General features: G+C 34.0%; 1 protein-coding gene across 8 annotated transcripts in view; it reads right to left on the bottom strand.

The window, feature by feature from the left end:
* The window catches only part of LOC113521049 (muscle calcium channel subunit alpha-1-like), a 96,006-nt gene that overhangs the window by 44,698 nt on the left and 30,740 nt on the right, over positions 1–20,568 (bottom strand). For all 8 annotated transcript variants that reach the window (XR_008252851.1, XM_052894993.1, XM_052894987.1 and 5 more), the window contains exons 2-4: positions 5,182–5,393; positions 4,458–4,563; positions 2,491–2,630 (exon numbers count right to left, since the gene is read on the bottom strand). Coding sequence is in view for 7 of the 8 variants with exons in the window: in XM_052894993.1 (XP_052750953.1) it covers positions 2,491–2,630; positions 4,458–4,563; positions 5,182–5,393 (458 nt within the window). In the remaining variant the exon portion in view is untranslated. The remainder of the gene's footprint in view (positions 1–2,490; positions 2,631–4,457; positions 4,564–5,181; positions 5,394–20,568) is intronic.

Genomic DNA, 20,568 nt, shown 5'->3' with positions numbered 1-20,568 from the left:
CTAAAATGTCCTACATGAATAAATGATTTTTGAATTTGAATTTGAATTTGAATTTGAATATATTAAACAAAGATGTACAACAGGCGAGCTTAACTCTGTAAGAGTTCTCTTCCAGCAAACCCTGAGTGGAAAGAAGCATTAATTTTTTTGACTTATTTATTCTTTTTAAGTTTTAATATTTGCATGCCTACTTATGGCGAAATATACTTATTGTAACATATATATACTTACCATGTTTCTTGTAAATAAATAAATAAAAATAAAATTAATTGCCGGCGGGCAATGTACGTTACAGGTTCCTCAATAGTTACTATATCTCATAATATTTACCATAGTTTTGTATATATATATACATATAAGTTTAAATTTAAATATTATAAGTAGTATTTATGTGTTATATGTGTATTTCTTATGTATTACTATGTATAATTATTTCAGTATGTTGATACAATTATGTCACATATTTTTCACCACATCTGCCCTTCATACGCTTTCTGTTTTTACCTAACGGTTAGCTGGTAGAGAATGCCATATGGCGTTAAGCTCGCCACTTGTACAAAGTTTTATTGTGCAATAAAGAATAAATAAAATAAATAGAGAAAACAGTATAGTTCTAGTACTTATAAAAAAAAATCTTAAAAATATATAAACTTGATAAATATCTCATTCATAAAAAGTAAGAAACGTAAAACATTTTGGTTTTCAGAAACCTAGATGAATTAAATGAGCAGGTAATATTAGTTTACGTTCTTGCCATGTAAACCGCGCCATTACGCTGTTATTTTTAAAATCTATACACGGCCAGGGAAATTTATATCTTTTTTTTAAGAATCTTGTTCTATAAGTGTTAACAGTGGGTAATATTTTGTAACAGAATATGCGTTGTTTACTTATAGTGTGACAATGAACAGAATTTGTTATTCTTGACGCGTTTAAAAAACCTTTTTTTTTATGCAACTTATTATGGCAAACAAGCTGACGGCCCACCTGATGGAAATTGGTAACCGTTGCCTATACACATGAATAGTAAATGAATATTACAGGACAGATGCAACTGTTGTCATTTCTGAAGACTATAAGGTACCCCATAATTTCACTGCCTTATTCCACTCTTTAAATCGAAACACAGCCATGCAAGTACAGCTGCTTCTCGGCAAAAATACGAGTGGAACAGAAGTACCAATGCAGATGGCTTTTATACAAAATCTCTCTCTGGTTTATTAGAAAATAAATAAAAAAACCGGCGTGTAGTCCCGCCATAGAATTGGCCACCTCTTCCTTTCCCGTGGGTGTCCTAAAAGGCAACTAATGGAACTTAACGGTTAAGGGGTGAGCAGTAGCATCCCTCTAAAAACATCACCAAAGCCTGCACTGCAGTTTTTTTTTTAATGGGTGAAAATGGATTGGTAACCCCGCCCGCGCTATTGGTATACACCGACGAGGCACCAGTGGAAGATGATAGGTGGGAATGAATGCAGGTTAGTTGGCCCACCATGAGGAATTCGACTAGAATTAAACATGATGGTTTCCAAGGGGAACCGCGTGGAGGTCAACCTGAGACGGTATGTTGCCAGTAATGGGGCTATTAGACCCTATTAGAGATTACTAACAATCCCTTCCCCTCCAGCCTAACTGCAGTTACTAATCCGCCTACCAAGCGTAACAACTACTAGCAATATCCTCACAATGGCAAAGACAGTCTATGGGAGAGATTTATATTCAGCTGTGGCTGAGATAATGATGATGATCAGCCGTTGAGACATGAAGATGAAATAAAAATTTATTTGTACGCCTAATAATATTGAGAAATATTAGCCATAATAGCCAAGTTATTTTCTAAGTATAATTGCTGTCTAATTTCCATGCAATTTTTAATTTCGAGTCTTCAAAAAGTTGATGTCACCAGAAATTATTTTATAAAATGCTTCTTTTATATTTCGCATCGGCTTGTCTAGGGAATCGAAGTTGAACAGTTGAAAGGTCCATCGAAGTTGGACGAGGGTCTTGCTTGACCCATTTACAAGTAACTGGACATCATTTCAAACAAGGAATCGTCTGAAATGATACCTACAGGTATTTTTACCATCACACCGGTCACCATCGACAGAGAATTCATCCTTACACGCTTGAAGCTAAATAATCAAGTACAGTGCAGTTTTAAAGGAATTTTCTCCAGCGAACGCTCAAGCTGTGTAATGAGGTCCTTGCCGAGGTTTGCCCAAGAGACTATTTTTGGGGGTTTTCAAAAAGGGTATATTAAAGTTTCTTCAGGGTCGGGAATACACACGTGACTCCCCTAGTATTGCAGACGTTCATAAACTACAGTCCCCGTTTACCATTAGACAGGCTGTATGCTTGTTTATCACTTTCGTGGTATTTCTAAAAAAATAAAATAAAAAAAAGCTGAGCTTAATAATTTTATAAAATTATGTAATTAAATACTTATATTTATTCAAATAATTGATTAATGTTTGACAAAATTCAACTTACCCAATAGTGACTATCGTAAAATCCAAACTGTTCCATGTATTCCTCAAATACGCTCCTGGGTGGAACAGGAACCCATAAGCTATGATCTTCATGAAACATTCTCCCGTGAATATTACCATAAATATCCACTCTACTTTTTCCTGTAAAAAAGAAAAACAAATACAGATCTGAAGAAATCTCAATTTTTGAAAACGACAGATTTTACCTCTCTCTCTCTCTTTTACTCCCTTTTTAACACACAGATATAAAGTTAACAAAACAGTGATAGCATGCAACAGTGCCTGTAGATACCAGAGGAGATCTAAACTAAATTAACTAAACCGTAAATAGACCGTGTTCTATTCGACGTAAGAATCAAGAGTCTCCGGAACTAGCGAGCATGAGACGAGTTCGAGGGAAGGAAGGAAGGAAGGAAGAAAGAAATGTGCAGGAAACAAAAGATATATATAATAACAGAGAGCTAGATATTTTTAACTTTTTTATTTGGCACTCTGCCCTTGATGGAATAATTTTGTATTTATTGATAATACTTCTTGGATACAAAACCTTCGTAGTGCAAGTCTGACACAGAGTGTTTTTTTTTTAATTAACTAATAAATGTATAATGCAGTAAGACTATTAATAAAAAGAGATGAGAGCTTTGAGAAGAATGTGTGGTATTACATTAAAAGATAGAGTAAGAAACAGTGTGATTAGAGAGAAGTGTGGACTGAAAGACGATGTAGTGACAAAAATCGAAAAAGGAATGTTGCGTTGATTTAGCCGTTTAGAGAGGATGGATAAAAGAAGAATTACGAAAGAGATTTATCGAGCAAGAATGAATGGAGATGTCGGTAAAATTAAAAGTACCCGTAACCGGCGAGCGTATATGGAAAGATTGATGAATGTGGAAGAAGCGAAAGAGGTTTGTTTGAATCGAAGCATTTGGCGTTCCATTGTTGCCTACCCTAATAGGAGACAGGCGTGACAGATATGTATGTATGTATAATAAGTAATACATCAGGAATATAAAAAGAATGTCTACACAATAAATATTGATTAATTAATTAATTAATAGAAATTATTATTAGCCCCTCGAGCGTTTATGCATCATGCGCTGTACCGAACAAAAATGTAGTACCACGCGCTAATGCAACAACGTCTCTTGCTTAACTCGAATTTGCAACGTCATTTCCATGAAATTTATGTAGGTCATTAATTTATGTAGGTAATATACTCATTCATTCATTACCTCTAATCGAAATTTGATAATTTCAAAAATCTGTAACGTAGTAGGTGTAGCGAGCTAGCCTAGAGCCGATCGTTCCACGGTTTACAATAAAAATATAATAATAATAGTTTATATTAATATAATTTACTATCGACCCGCCCCGGCTTCGCACGGGTGCAATGCTAATACTAAATAGCGTCGCCGGCCCCCCATTACATTACAACATTACATTAGAAACCTCTAAAATTATCAGTGTTTCTCTACAATATTATGCATGTATTATATAATAAACCTTCCTCTTGAATCACTGTATCTATTAAAAAAAAACCGCTTCAAAATCGGTTGCGTAGTTTTAAAGATTTAAGCATACATAGGGACGGACAGACAGCGACAGCGACTTTGTTTTATACTATGTAGTTCACTACATGGATCCATGGATTATATTCAATTAAACAGATATTTATTTTATGACTAGCTTTAACATGTGGCCAGGATATGTTGACTAGCCGTGGTAAAAATGAGTTCTTTACGTCATATTATATTATATACCAAATTTCTTACTAATTAGTTCTTTTATACAACTTAGCAAACAAGCTGACGTCCCAGATGACGATAATACTGATGTTTAAGCAGGTAAGCTGCTATAAAATAACAATCAAGTAAAATTTCTCATTTACAATATTAGTAAAGATATGCTGTCATGATGCAAATAAAAATTTACTCATTCATTCATTCAATAAAACTTAATTATACTTACCAATATTTGATTAGTATTATTCGTATCCCCAAATGGATATGGCGTGAACACTGCTAGAGCTATACAATTGGCAAATATAGTCGTCAATATCATATATTCAAATGGTCTGGCATCATGCGAATTAAGGAAATTACATTGAAAAAAAAAGGTTCTATAAAGGAATCTTTAGCATAATAAGTACCTCAAACGCAAGTATAAATAACTTATACATTACAGACAACTCTTCTGCACTATTTGCATATGAAAACCTCGGATTATAATAAAAACATACAAACTTTAATATATATAGTCATACGTTTTTATCTTGCTATTTAATTTCTTTCTTTGTAATAACTCATTTAACAAAATGGCGCCAAAAGAAAAAAGATAGAATTGGCATGTTCTAAATTCAAATAAGACTATTTTTTCAGTACACCATTTGTATCATAGATTAAGTAAAGTGCCTGGATTTTATTTTGGCGCCTTCTCGTATCGTGTTTGTGTAGTTTGTTTTTTTTTTTATTTACTCTATATCTAGCAATCAGTGTTACCTACATTTTTGGTTATGATAGATATATTTGTAACAGCTGTCTGTTTATTTTTTTTTTCTTGTAACTACAAATGAAAATAAGCTCAAGGACCACCTGATGGAAAGTGCTAATTGCCAATAAACATGAACAGCATCATGTCATAGCGTCATTATACTTTGTCCTCGAGGACTAAGGTGTTATATTTAAAAGGATACTTCCACTCCACAATATCATAACATAACTTCCTAAACGGGTTCTCCAGCCCTAAACATAGCAAGCTTCTCTTGGGTCGTTCTGGTTGCGGCTTGCCTCTTGGTCGCGCCTGTTTGCGTGGGGCGGGGGTCACCGCCTGCGTGGGGTCCGCGGTGCTGTCCGCCCCGGGGGTCGTGGCCCCCGCCAGTTGCGCTTGTTCAGTCGCCATTTTGATCTGCAAAAAAAATGACTCTAGAGACTTCGATTTTGCAGTTGATCTAGATGGATAATTGACAAAAAATGTCCTAAAATATATATATTGTTATAGTGATTAATAAATTATATTTATTTGATATTTTTGTGCATTATAGGATTTTGTATTATGCACAAAAAATATGTTAATTCACTCTTGCGCTACCTACCCACTTCTATTTGTTCCCCTTTAACCAAAACTTTTACAAAATGTGTGTAACTATTTTATATGTATTTTATATATATTAATATTATACAGAATTAGAACATCTTACTTTACATTTAAATCTAGTACAATCGAGAAGAATGGCAAATAAAATAACAATTGAATCAACGCCAACACACACAATCTCGACGAAGTCCGAGGGGCGAGCGTTTACGTCTGTCGTAAAGTGGACGCAGTTCGTAAAACGAGGACATTAACATATTATTATTGGATCCTATTAATTGCCGTGTGGGCAGACACCATAGCCGTACAATAAATATAGTCTGCACGTGTCTCTCCTCGAAATAATATTTCTTCCACAGAAAAAAAAGCAGAATTCAATTATATATATATGTACCTAATACTAGGATATATATTCATAATTATAGGCACAAGGAAAACAAACTATCATAAAATAAATAATTATATAAATACATAAATAAAGAATGGCAATGTTTGCAATGAAGAAACAATCAGATAGAGAAAAGATAATCTTTCACTTGTCGTTTGAAAGCATCGATGGATTTTGTACTTCTAATGACAACAGGCAATGAATTCCATAACTCTATGCTAGAAAGATTCATTATGGGACCAGAGGGCCTACCACGAAATATTTTCCGAAATTTCGGGGACGAACGAAATAGAAATTTGATGTTAAATTACATAATACATGCCGTTTAAAATTTTTAAAAATATTAAAATATCGTTCCTCTGGACTAATTAGGATAGGATTTATGATGAATGAAACGTTAAGCTCCATTTACTGGGTCGATTTAGGTACGAACAAAGACGCGAAATTGAGTCCGAAAATTTGAAATTGCATTTCATGGTAGGCCCCCAGTATATAGTTATTGTAACTATAATATATAGATGCTATATATTATATTACCCACTGCTATACTATACTTGTTAACTTTATTTCTATGCCATAAAGCTGTACAAGTAATTTTTTTTTATACAACTTAGAATGGCAAGCAAGCTGACGGCCCACCTGATGAAAAGTGGTAACCGTCGCCTATACACATGAGCAGTACCATGCACATAACAGAATACACTGTTTAGCCCATGATATCCCCATGCGTTGGCATTCCTGAGGACTCAGGTGTTATTCCTCTGTACCCTGTAAATTCACGCCATATCCCACCCTTCAAACCGAAACACAGCTATAAAAACACAACTGCTTCACGGTTGAAACACGAATGGGATAGAGGTACCCAAGTAATCGACTTTTGTACAAAGTCTCCCCCTGGTAATATCTCATAAATAATGTATGAATATTTCAATAACACAATTTGCGTTTTTATTGAGGGCATATAATGATTATCACGGAGCAGAGATTGGAGGACTATATTTTTAACCGACTTCTAAAAATGAGGGAGTTCTCAGTTTGATATATTTAGAATTAACATCTAGGTGCTATAAATATTAAGAACAAGTAATTAAAAAAATATTTAAAGATAAAAAATTTCTTTGAGATCGCTGCCAGCTGGTAGGGTGCCTAGGATACTTGCTGCGTTTCCACGCTTGAATAGCAATGGAAATGCGTTGACCAAAGTATAGGCCAGCCTTCTGGTCACCAGAGGTTTCCACCAGCCGTTTCCTTTTTATATTTGCAACTATCGTTCTCAAAACTCTTTAAGCTATGGACAAATAGAAAATTCTTTTTTTTTTTATATCTAAAAAAGGATATTTTTTCTAGATTATTCCATAGACATTTTGTCAACGTTTTCTGTTCATTAGTTTAGTTTTTAAATCAAAATCACAGATATTGCTATTTTTGAAGTCGGTTTTTTTTCATAGAACACAATCTTGGATCTTTGGCGAATTATTTGCATAGACAGTTTTGCCAGAGACAGAGTTTTACCAGAGAGAGACTTTGTACAAAAGTCGTTTGCTTGTGTACCTCTGTCTCATACGTGATTCAACCGTGAAGCAGCTGTGTTTGCATGATTTGAAGGGCGTGAATTTACAAGGTACAGAGGAATAACACCTGAGTCCTCAGGAATGGCAACGCATGGGGGGTATCATGGGCGAAACAGTATACTCTGTTATGTCCATGGTATTGCTCATATGTATAGGCGACGATTACCACTTTCCATCAGGTGGGCCGTCAGCTTGTTTGCCATTTTAAATTGTAAAAAAAGACACTCCATCTATATAATTTAAGTCTATGATATTAACATCCTTCTAGATAGAGCGTCGAGTCAAATATTATCAATATGATCACAATGTTCAATCAATAAATGTTTCGTTCATTAATAAATGCATTTATTTTGGCATTAGCTGACATTTAACACTTTCCATCAGGTGGGCTGTCAGCTTGTTTGCCATTCTAAGTTGTATAAAAATAAATTTTTTTTTTAAATAAACCTCCTCCTATTTTAAAGTCGATTAATAATAGTTTCCGATTCTCCCTCCAGCGAAAATTTTAATTTTTTCACTGCACCGGTTAAAAATAATGATCCATTCACATGTCTGTGATCATTTCTTGTAATTGTTTATATTTATAATAAGTTTACTATTGTAATTTAGAACTTTCATCGTGCCTCCGATCAAACTGTTTATAATTACTCCTCTCCATCCAAAGGTTGCCTGCAAGAGATCGCTCTTAGCGATAAGGTCGCCCATTGTTTTCTCATTGTAATTATTTCTTGTAATTGTTTATATCTATAATAAGTTTACTATTGTAATCTTTTGGAGGAAACAATAAAGAGTATCTATCTATCTATCTATCTATTTATTGAAGAATATTCTTTTGCACATACACAATTTGGCAGTGGACAGAGTGTTATCTAAATCGATAATATCTTTGGCGAGCATCCGAGGTGAAGGACACGAAGCCGCAACAAAACCAGATAATGGAATGAACGAGCTCACACGAAATATAACTGTATGAGGGGTAACATGGGCGTCACAGTATATTCTTTATAGTTTGTGACGGTTATTACATTGAAGCAGATGGGCCGTCAGCTTATTTGGCATTTTAAGTATCATAAATTTTTTTTAATAAATAGTCTATGGTGGATACCTACGTTTAACAATGGGTAAATAATAGCTAATGTGATGATGAAAATGATCAAATCATCATTTCAGCCATTATCCGTCCACTGCTGGGCATAAGCCTCACCCATAGACTGCCATAAAGAGCGGTCCTGAGCCACCTGCATCCACTGACTCCCTGCAATATATTTCAGGTCGTCACTCCATCTAGTGGGGGCTCGTCCTACACTGCGTTTGCCTGTACGGGGTCGCCACTCAAGAAACTTTCTTCCCCATCGATTATCAATTCTTCAAGCTATGTAACTTTTTATAGGTTTGTTTGTATAAATTTTTTACAGTTTTAATAAATTTATTGTTATTTTATGCGTTACTCTAAAACAGCGGTTTCTTAGATTCTCAATCTTGATACCATAGTGGGAACTGATAGCCCTATTGCCAGCAATATACCTTAAAATATCCACCTCTACGTAGGCCACAAGAAACCATCGTAGCTAATAACCAGTGAATTTGTCACGATGAGTCAACTTCCCTGACCTCATCTCTCATTGGTGCCCCACCAGTGTACACCAACAGCATAGACAATATTACCATTCCATTATCATCTATAAATAAACATCTTGGTACCTCTGTGCCCTAGAGAATCCGAGCTCACCGACCGAGAAAAGTGAGTCGCCCACAATGTTGTCGGCCCACATTTTTGTCGCTCCGTTTATCCCTATTTTCCCGTATATTAAATAAACATAATGTAGTATCCAAAGGTTGCCTGGAAGAGATCGCTCTTAGCGATAAGGTCGCCCATTGTTTTCTCATTGTGATTATTTCTTGTAATTATTTATATTTATAATAAGTTTACTATTGTAATCTTTTGGAGGAAACAATAAAGAGTATCTATCTATCTATCTATCTTCTATACTGTAGACACAACTCATGTCTGAACCATTGCTCGACATATACACATAGGTTATTTTAATCATTTTTATACCTTTTTATTCTTCCACGCACAACCATTCTTTGGAATCAACTTCCAGCAGCAGTATTTCCGAACCGATACGACATCATAACCTTCAAGAAAAGAGTATATCCCTTTTTAAAAGGCCGGCAGCACACCTGCAATGCCGCTGGTGTTGTTGGTGATCATAGGCGGCGGTAGTCACTTACCATCAGGTGAGCCGCATGCTTGTTTGCCCTGTGTTATAAAAAAAAAATATGAAATATTTGCATATCGTTCGAGTCGTTCATTCACAATGTTGATTGAACGAATGATTCATTTATTACTCTTTATCGTTCTATTTAAAGAATGATACAGATTATAAATGTTAACAATATGCACACAAAAAAAATACTGTATGGCCCCGGAATAGAATGGGCTACTCCTTGCTTTTTGTATAGACGAGAGAATGATCCAGGAATAAAATGGGTGGCCCATTCCTTCCTTTTTTTATAGACGAGAGAAGGGCAGCAACGTCTCTTTTAAAACATCACCAGAAGCCTAACTTGGGTTACCAAACCTACTGCCAAGTGTGGCAACTACTGGCAAAACTCCCTTTATGGGGGTAGGCCTATGTTCAGCAGTGGATAGTTAACAGCTAATATGATAAAAAAAATATTAATACTTAATAAAGATTTATTTATTTTTTATTGAATTATATTGTAAATAAAGTCGACTTCAAATTTGGTATTGTAACAGTATTTGTAATGCCAAAGAACGTAGGTTACATTTTCATCGTAATCAATTAATATATTCCAATAAAACATACGAAGTCGAAGGAAGAAGCTAGTGTTAAAAATAAATAATCAAATGATGGATTATTGCCAAGAGATATCAAGATATCTAAATACAATCTGAATTCGAATGTTTAGAGCCGAAATCATGTTTCAAACTTGTTTATATGACAAGTAAGGTAAATTGAGATTACGTAGTTTATAAACTGTTTATTTAGCCAATTAAAAATTCATAAAAGTTTCATTACAAAAAAGTTACATAGGTGAAGTGACAAAAACAGTTACACAAACGTTACGTATTCTTAAGTACTTTAACGCTACCCAATTACGACGTGAACTTTGTTAATTAACACACACTTGTTGTTAGCCGTATCGAAAAACACGTGTAAAAATTTCATTAACACTTCTGGTATAATTTTGAGAACAAAAATAATTATAAAAAGCTTTTCGTTATTAATTTTCAATGAAAGCTTGCAGTCGATTTGATTTCTTCCAACATCTTGAACAAGTATCGTCATATTACATACTCTATCTATTGATAAAAACCGCATTAAAATCTGTTGCGTAGTTTAAAAGATCTAAGCATACAGACAGCGGGAATCGATTTTGTTTTATGTTATGCAGGCATAAAAGTTCTAAATATACAAACAAACCGGCACACCAAAGGGATACTTTGTACAAAAGTCGTTTGCTTGGGTACCTCTGTCCCATTCGTGTTTCTACTGTGAAGCAGTTGCATTTGCATGGCTGTATTTCGGTTTGAAGGGTGGGATATGGCAGTAAATTTACAGGGTACAGAGGAATAACACCTGAGTCATCAGGAATGACATAGCATGAGGGGTATCATGGGCGGAACAGTATACTCTGTTATATTCATGGTACTGCTCATGTCTATAGACGACAGTTACCTCTTTCCATCAGGTGGGCCTTCAGCTTGTTGCCATTCTAAGTTGTATAAAAAAAAATAGGTTGCATTGTCTATGCAATGCTAAATGTTTATAGTCTATTTATCACAGTAAAATAAAACTGTCGGTCATAATTTATCTCTTAGCTGAGAGCACTGAGCTATAGAGACCGGAATCGTGGCACAGGCTATAAAGCTTTTAAGACGAACACTACAGGTTATATAATAATATAAAGTAGATATAACATATTGCTGCAAAAAAAAACTGCTTCAATCATGAACACACACACACTTATATACACATACACACACACTGATCAACGACTTAATGACACACATTTTATTGAAAACTAGATCTTTGCCCGCTAACTCGTGCACATGGATTTCAGAAGTATGTTACGTACTGATAGACAGACACAAACTTTCTAAATATTATTGTTCTGATTTCTATTACTCTTACCAAGTCCATTATCATATTTCCATAATTTTCCCTTAATTATCACCTATGTACCTCATCTAGACATCATCTAGTAATAATTTTCTTATATCAGTAATATAAGAATAATTGAATTCAGAATGCGTATTTACTAATATGGTTAAATTAATTTATAGTTAAATTAATTTATGGTTAAATTAAAATATAACAATAATTGAATTCAGAATGCGTATTTACAATTATATGGTTAAATTAAAATATAACAATAATTGAATTCAGAATGCGTATTTACAATTATATGGTTAAATTAATTTATGGTTAAATTAAAATATAACAATAATTGAATTCAGAATACGTAGTTAAAATTATATAATTAAATTAAATCAAAATAACTGGTTGTACTACTATAATCGAATAAACTATCATTTATAATATTTTTTTAAACAGACTTCTTTTAACTTAAAACGTACTGGACTACTTTTTATTCCAATTCATGCAAGCAAACCCGCATTACACAACTATTGTGCAGGTAAATAGCAAAGTCATTATCCCTCAGCTGAAAATAGACGTGCCTTAATTAATGAAACTCGGCACTTAGCATCCAAACTAATGGTTGTAATAACATAGCAGTGCCCTCAGTGATGATCCTAACAAAATTCTTCATTGCCAAAGGTGAATACCAATTTATTATGTTTAATTAATTAATATTTTCTAATTGAACTGTCAAACCTTAAAATCATTCAACTAAATTTCTATTGTAGGTAGTATATTCACTTATTTTAACATTTATTATATAAGCAGGTATTATATTTATTTATAGTATATGTATTTATGTAGAATTTTTTTAACTGTATATTTGTTTATGTATTCTAAATCATAATAGTTGTAGCACTTCAGCTGCCCCGCTAACGACATTTTCCAACTTATTGGCTTGATGGAAGAGATCTCTAACATTGCTCATAATATTTATAAATACAATAACAATGTAATTTACAAATTCAAACAATAATATATATATATATATATATATATATATATATATATATATATATATATATATATATATATAGATTATATATGATAAAGTGTTTCCAAAGAAATGCTTCGAGAAAACTTGTCAACTTTTTCATACAATTTTGCGTGATAAATAGTTATGAGTGATTCCTTTATAATTTCTATATTTATTGTGTCTAATAATTTCTGCATCTTTTTAATGCTTAATCTCTCATTTTATTTATTAAATAATACGTCAAGATACATTGTAGGCGTAAACAAATATATAAAATACTAATAAAAAACGAGTCAGCTAATTTGACAATTAGTTGACAAAAAGTTTTTGTGGCTGGATGCTCTATCTATAAAATCTAAGTAAATATTATAAAATTACTATACATTTTAATATGGAAAACTAGTTCTTCATTGCACCATCATCATCATCATCATCATATCAGCCGTTAACTGTCCTTTACAGTAAAAGAAAGTTTTGCCACTAGTGACTACCACAAGTGGCTACACTTGGCAGGCAGGTTGATGGTTGCAGTTAGACTTGGGTATTATTTTGAAAGGGTCACTGCTGCCCATTTCTATATGCTATATTCTTTTAAAATAATAATAACATTCCAAATCGTTTTAAACTGACGGAGTTATGAGCTGAGATAATAAAAAAAAACTATAATCGAATTTACAACTTTTTTCTTTTCGAAGTCAATTGAAAATACAGACAAACTGAGAAACTGCTACTTTTTTAAACCGATTAAAAAAGTCAATAGCCTTCTTTTTTTAAATGTATAACTTGAAAAGGGCTTGCAAACAAATACTTTTCCGAGTTCGAGTGGAGTTGACTTAAGCCATCGAAACAAAGAACTTCTTTTATTCCATAAAAGCTGTTAAAGTCTTTATCCGGTTGGTTAATTTATTAAAAGCTTTTATATAATGACAAGTATTATATCTAAAATTATATTTAGGAAGATATAAGATTTATAACACAATGACCGCCTGAAATCAATGGGGCTACGCGACGCGTAAAATCATTCACACATAAATTTCTAATTTCCCAGGCATCAAAGTAAATTAAATAATTATATCTCTATATAATTTATTAAATATAACTTAAAACTTGTTGGCGGAGAAGATGTTAATGAAACTTGAAAATAAAGGATGAACTAAAATGCATCCAGTTTGCCTAAAAAGCCTTACATTGCAAAACTCGATTGCGTGGGTACCTTGTCTCATTCGTGTTTCAATGAAATTGTTACATGGCTGTGTTTCGAATATAAATATATATAAACTGAATCAAATGGCATATATTAAACAGTAACTATATAATACCATGGTACTGCACATGTCTATAGGCGACGGTTACCACTTTCCATCAGGTGGGCCGTCAGCTTGTTTACCATTATAAATTGTATAAAAAAAACCTAGGATTGCCAATTAAAAATAAGTAGCTAAATTAATCATCATCTTCATATCAGGTATCTGTCCACTGCTGGACATAGGCCTCACGCATAGACTGCCATAAGGAACAGTCCCAAACCACCAGCATCCACTAATTCTCTGGAACACATTTCCATTCGTCGTCATCTAGTGAGAAGTCATCCTTACAGATGGGCAAAGCACCGGGTTTAAACCCGGTGCTTTGGTAAAAACCCAATAAACACCCATAAACTCCCATAATCACCCAAAAAAATAGGTTTTTAATTTTTTTGAAAATATTAAGTAATACCAATAAATTATTTTTATAAATTGTATTGATCAATTCTACAATATTAAATAAAACGTTAACTAATAATATTTCAGGAAATTTTAAAAATCTATATATAATAAAATGAAAGTAATTAATTTTCAGTGTTTTCATGTTGCAGTTGATCAACATGTTGGCCTTTTGCTTCCCGTAGATATTTAAAATTTTTCATAACTGTACACATGGCCGTATATATTTAAATTCTTGAGCCACTAACAGTCCGTACTCATTTCTTTTATCCTGCTCCATAAATTAAGCATTTAGAACAGTTTGTTTCTTCTTTCAGTAAATTTTCTTTTACTTTATCCTCGTTTTTTTCTTTGTTGCGACGACGCTGGGTATCATCTGGACACTGGGTCTCAATCGCCAAATATATTTGGAGATCTCATAATATTTTTTTTCTTTCTACAATTTTAAATTAAATAATTAGAATAAATGCTTCGAACACACGCGATCTAAGACCTTTTGTGTTTATTATACTCTTACCTACCTAGGTATAAAAAGAGTACTTACGTAGATTTTCTTTTATTAACTGTTTTATACGACGATCTTGATCTCTCAAATTAGCATCCATTTTACTTCCAGTGATTATCAACTAAATTAATAATCCACAAAGTATTAAATAACGTTTTTATGAAATATTTAGCACAAAAACAATACCCTTTAAATATCGATCGTCAGTAACTGTTATTTATATAAATAATACAGTTATGATACAAATTGTTGCATGTGACTGATGATGTGAATATATAAAAATGTTGATAAAAAAAAAGTCGGTTTTGTTTTTCATAATCTTTACGATCGTACATTAAAAAATAGACAAATAATAGTATGAGTAAGATTTAAATCGTATATCTGTCAACCCTGCTAGAAAGACAGCGACAAAATCACGTTGCATAACAATGTAGCCCAAGCTTATATCTTATGAAATATACGGAAGAGATACGGACTTAGAAAAAACAGAAATGTTGTTCTTTGTGGAAGTTTGATGAAATTCTATGTATTTTAGCCTCCAAACTTTCTTCAAACAAAAACAGCGCCATCTAGTATCGAGTTCTGTAATTATCTCTTTGTTTATGGATTTGAAGTAAGACCGCCACGCATGCAATACATTATGACTGGGGATTCCCTTTCGTCGACGCTGAAACAGGCGACGACAATATGCAAACGTGTTCACATTACTCTGACTTGGTAACGTGACTTGAAACGTGTTAGGTAGGAAAAGCAGTAAAAAAAGCATATTAAGACTTTTGAAATAATATTTATACTTAACAAGAAATAATTAAAAAGTAAGTGGATTTTTGAATGATACAATTATATCATATATAACAATTTAAGTAAATAGATGTAATATTACTATTTTATTATTATATGGAGATGTACTATGTTCTCCGTTGATCAATTATCATCATTTCAACCGACTGGGATAAAAGTTTTGCCACGTTTATTTTGATGATAACAAGTTAGCTGAGAGTCGTCATTGGATAATAATGGTGGATAGCCTAAGATGTGTACTAGATATTTTTTTTAAATAATATCCATGTATCCTATCGATGCTAATTCTTACAAATAAAAAAAAAAAACTTCTGCGTTTAATCCAAATCGTTTTTACAACTGACGTTTTTTGTATTTATTTTATTATTTTTTTAATAAATTTATTGAAAATTAAAAAAAAAATCATTAAAAAAATTTAGAATTTTTTTTCTCAGACCAACTTTCATCGTTCATTTTTTTAGGTTCAATGGAAAAAGATTTACGCATATGGGAGCACTAACTGAGAAACTGCTACTTTGTAAACCTACAAATTCATAATGCTGCCAAAATGTTCAACATCTTATCACTTGTCCAAAATTTTTAAAAGTATAACTTATAAAAGATAGCTCGTCCAAACAAAATGTTCTGGACTGTCAGAGATAGAGACAAATGATTCTTTTATTGACTCCATCGAAACTACAATAAATGCTGAGTTAAGACACCGATGATATAAAAAACTGTTAAAGTCTTTATTTGTAACAGGGACGCCATTATCGATGGTGCAACATCCGTTTGGATACAATTTTTCGAAAAATTGCAACCAAAATTTAAAATATACGTAAAGCTTTAGCGACAAAATACTTAGATAAAATATATAGAGAAATGCGTTTTGAGTTAAATGAGGAACTAAATGCTTGTAGTTACTTACACCTTCAGTGCGATGGCTGGTCTAATTTAAGAAATAAGGAATAATAAACTTTCTTATATCAACACACTGACGTTAAAAGTTTGAATACGCCTGGAATATTCCAATGAAAAAGGGTTACGCGACGCGTACTTTTCCGATAACGCTAGAAATGTCAATTCAATTAACAAAACTCAAATATCCAATGTTCCCGGTTGCTGTGCACATATCCTTAACTTGTTGTGCCAAGATATTGTAAAGATACAAAATAACTTATATCTTTATATAATTTATTAAATATAATAAAAACTGTTAAAAGGCGGAGAAAATGTTAATAAAACTTGTGCTACAAGATAAAGGATGAACTAAAATGCATATTAACAGTTAGAGAAGATGCCTTTCAAGAGATCTCAAAGTTTAATTCCAAAGCCTTACCAGATTTTGGTCAGACTTTGAACAAAAATCTCGATCGCGTGGAGATTCCTCTGTCTTTTGCATTCGTGTTTCAACCGTGAAGCAGTTGTGTTTGCATGGCTGTGTTTCGCAGTATTGAAGGGTGGAATATGGCGTGAATTTACTGGGTTTATCTACAATTTAAGCCAACACTGAAGTTTGTCAATGGAATGGCAACGCAAAGAAAACTTTTGGAGGGATATCATGGGCGAAACAGCATTGAGCCCCTAATATGTTATGTCCATGGTACTAGCGATTCATTCTATCAGTCTATAGGCAGACGAGCGTTACCACTTTCCATCAAAAGAAATGGGCCGTACAACTGAAAGAACTTGTTTACCATTATAAGTTGTATAAAAAAAAATACCTTAGGATTGCCAATTAAAAACATAACAGTTTAGACAAATATTCGAATCATCATCGCTTCATAACTCAATCTGACAGTATCTGTCCACTCTTTCTGGACATCAAATTAAAAGTTTTTTATTCTGTACTGCATAGAATATTGTCTGCCATATAGGAACGTCCCAAACCATGAGCATCCACTAATTCTGTTTATGGGGTTTAAACCCAAAAACATTTCCATTCACCGTCGTCACCCATCTAGTTTAAGGGTGGATTGCCCATCTCTAGTCATCCTACACTGCATTCGCCCATATGGAGTCGCCACTCAAGAACCTTTTCTCCATCAGATGACAGTTCTTTAAGCTATGTGACAAGTTCATTGCCACTTCAGCTAGCTTATCCTTCGCGCTATGTCTGTTACTTTAGTTCTGCAGATATCCTCATTTCGAATTCTATCGCGCAAAGAAACTCCGAGCATGTACTCAACGAGCTGTCCATAGCTATTGATCTCAAAAAGTTCTTAACTAAATTATCCTTCGAAAAATCCCTCCTCAAACACTACTTCCAACTATTACGACAATGAAGAATGCAATCTATATTATTACATGATCAGCCATGACTTATAAGAGGTCTGTTTAGGTTTTATGGGGTTGATTTATTTATTTAACACTTTATTGCACCAACATAACAGGATTTGTTGAACAATTTTCAATAAGTATAGTGTAGAACAAAAGGCGGTCTTATTGCTAAGCAATCTCTTCCAGACAATCTTTGGGTAGAAGGTATTAAAGCATAAATAGGTAGGTGGCGCGTTAAAAAAAAAATTATCTGTAAAAAATAATATCTGTGACAGCATAGTCATATACACATACATAAATAAACACATACATCCAAATATATACATATATATACAAGCTTTTCTAAGAGACTACAGTATGGAGTTCTTCAACAAAGAGGTAAAAAGGTTTCTTCAGGGTCGGCAACGCGCACGTAGTACTCCCAGTATTGCAGGCGTTGTTTCCTAGTAATGGGTCTAAAAACCCTTGCTTGCTAGGAATGTATTTTATCCAGTCGACTGTAAAAGAAGCGGTTCCCCCTAGAAACCATCGCGATTGATTCTTGTCCAATTAGTTAGACTTGCTTCCATCTTTATTGTCTCTCACTAGTGCCTTGTTATTCGTTTTTTACGACACCACGGGAAAGGAAGAGGTAGGTAGAGGTGCTGGGATCACACGAAAATTGAAAAAACATCCAAAACTGCTCAACCACTTAGAAGTCATGGCGGAATAAACTCACATACGTGAACCCTAAAAACAATTATACTCCTTTTTTGTGCAGTTGCGTAAAAAGTCGATACACGCTCGTTCTTGTAAACAAGTTTTAAATAAACAATTCGTGAGTTGATTTAAGACAAGAATAAGGACCGGACTATTTATTGAAACGCCGGATAAAGCCCGTCAAAGTTTCATCCGGATCGGTTATTTTTATTGGATGATAATGAAATGGTAACCCTGCCTGGGCTATAGGTATACACTGACGGGGCACCAGTGAAGGATGATAGATGACGATGTAAGCAGGTCAGTCAGCCCATAATAACGAATTCCACTAGAATTACCCACGATGGTTTCTAGGGGAAACCGCGTGGAGGTCGATCTGATAGAGTGTATTGCTAGCAATAGGTCAGTTAGACTCCATTAATAACAATTCCTTTTCCCCAGATACATCCGAGCTGGTTTTGTTTTGTAATGGGTGATAATGGTATGGTAAACCCGCCCGCGCTATCGGTTTACACCGGCGAGGCACCAGTGAGGGATAATGTGAATCTAACAATCCCCCCCGATTCCCCCGGTACATACAGGTCTCTGTATAACCGTCCGTATACCAATATATTTATATTCCTAATTAGATTTACAGATCACAGTGAGTGGTGTCTACAAAGCAGCGGGGCGTGTATCGATCGACAATCTACATGGTAAGCCAAACCCACGTTGTAAGCCCAAGATCCTTTCGTGATTTTTAAACGTATTACATGTTCGTAGAGCTAATATTATGTTTATACGCGACGGGGCGTAAATGGAGAGACGAATCGGTTAAGGTGGAACGGCTACGATTATTTTTCTCAACACAGTGACGTCACAATTTATTGTGTCATATCTTTTTTTATGAAATTTCAAATGGCAAACAAGCTGACGGTTCACCTGATAGTAAGTACTAACCGTCGCCTACAGACATGAACAGTATCGTGGACATAATGGAGTATTTTGTGTCACCCATGATACCCTTCATGCGTTGCCATTCCTGAGGACTAAGGTGTTATACCTCTGTATCCTGTAATTTTATTACCATATCCCATCTTTCAAAATTTCTACCGGGACTATTTTTTTTTTAATAGTATGGTGCGCTATCGGTATACACCGGCGGCGCACCAGTGAAGGATGATAGGTGAGGACGAAGCAGGCCAATTAACCGAATTAAAAAAATCGTGACGAATTAAAAAAATTAAAATGGTATTCAAGCATATTGAACAACAACAAGAAAATTAGAACATAAACTAGATGCAAACTTTACGGTTAAGCTGTAACTTGAACTGGTTTTGTTGCCTAAACAGATAATTAAAAGTCTTTTTTTTAAAATGTACTTATTGGATTTAGCATTATAATGAATCTATGTTTTTTTTATACAACTTAGAATAGTGGTAACCGTCGCCTATAGGCATGAGCAGTACCATGGATACAACAGAGTATACTGTTTCACCCATGATACCCCCCATGCGTTGCCATTCCTGGGGACGCAGGTGTTATTCCTCTGTACCCTGTAAAAAAATTCACGCCATATTCAAGCATATTGAACGACAAGAAGAAACGCAGCCATGCAAACACAACTGCTTCACGGTTGAAACACGAATGGGACAGAGGTACTTATTGCTCATGTCTATAGGTTACCACTTTCTCCCTCTGGTAAAAATTAAATGTTAAAAATTCCATATGTCCGTACCACCGCGACGTGTACCCTGTCGCAGTACCACGCTGCTATCGGCTCGTATTCACAGCGTCTCGTCTATTTACCGTCGAGATATCACTTGCCACACTAATGTTATTTTAATGGAATACTGGAATTTCTTTTCAAAACGAATTCCAAAATAAGATTCTCGATTTTTTTTCTTTTTTTTTATGTGTTTCTACTTTTTTTTAC

This window comes from Galleria mellonella, unplaced genomic scaffold (assembly GCF_026898425.1).
Source record: "Galleria mellonella isolate WM207_F2 unplaced genomic scaffold, CSIRO_AGI_GalMel_v1 utg261, whole genome shotgun sequence".
Taxonomy (NCBI): domain Eukaryota; kingdom Metazoa; phylum Arthropoda; class Insecta; order Lepidoptera; family Pyralidae; genus Galleria; species Galleria mellonella.
This window is presented reverse-complemented; position numbering and strand designations above follow the sequence as displayed.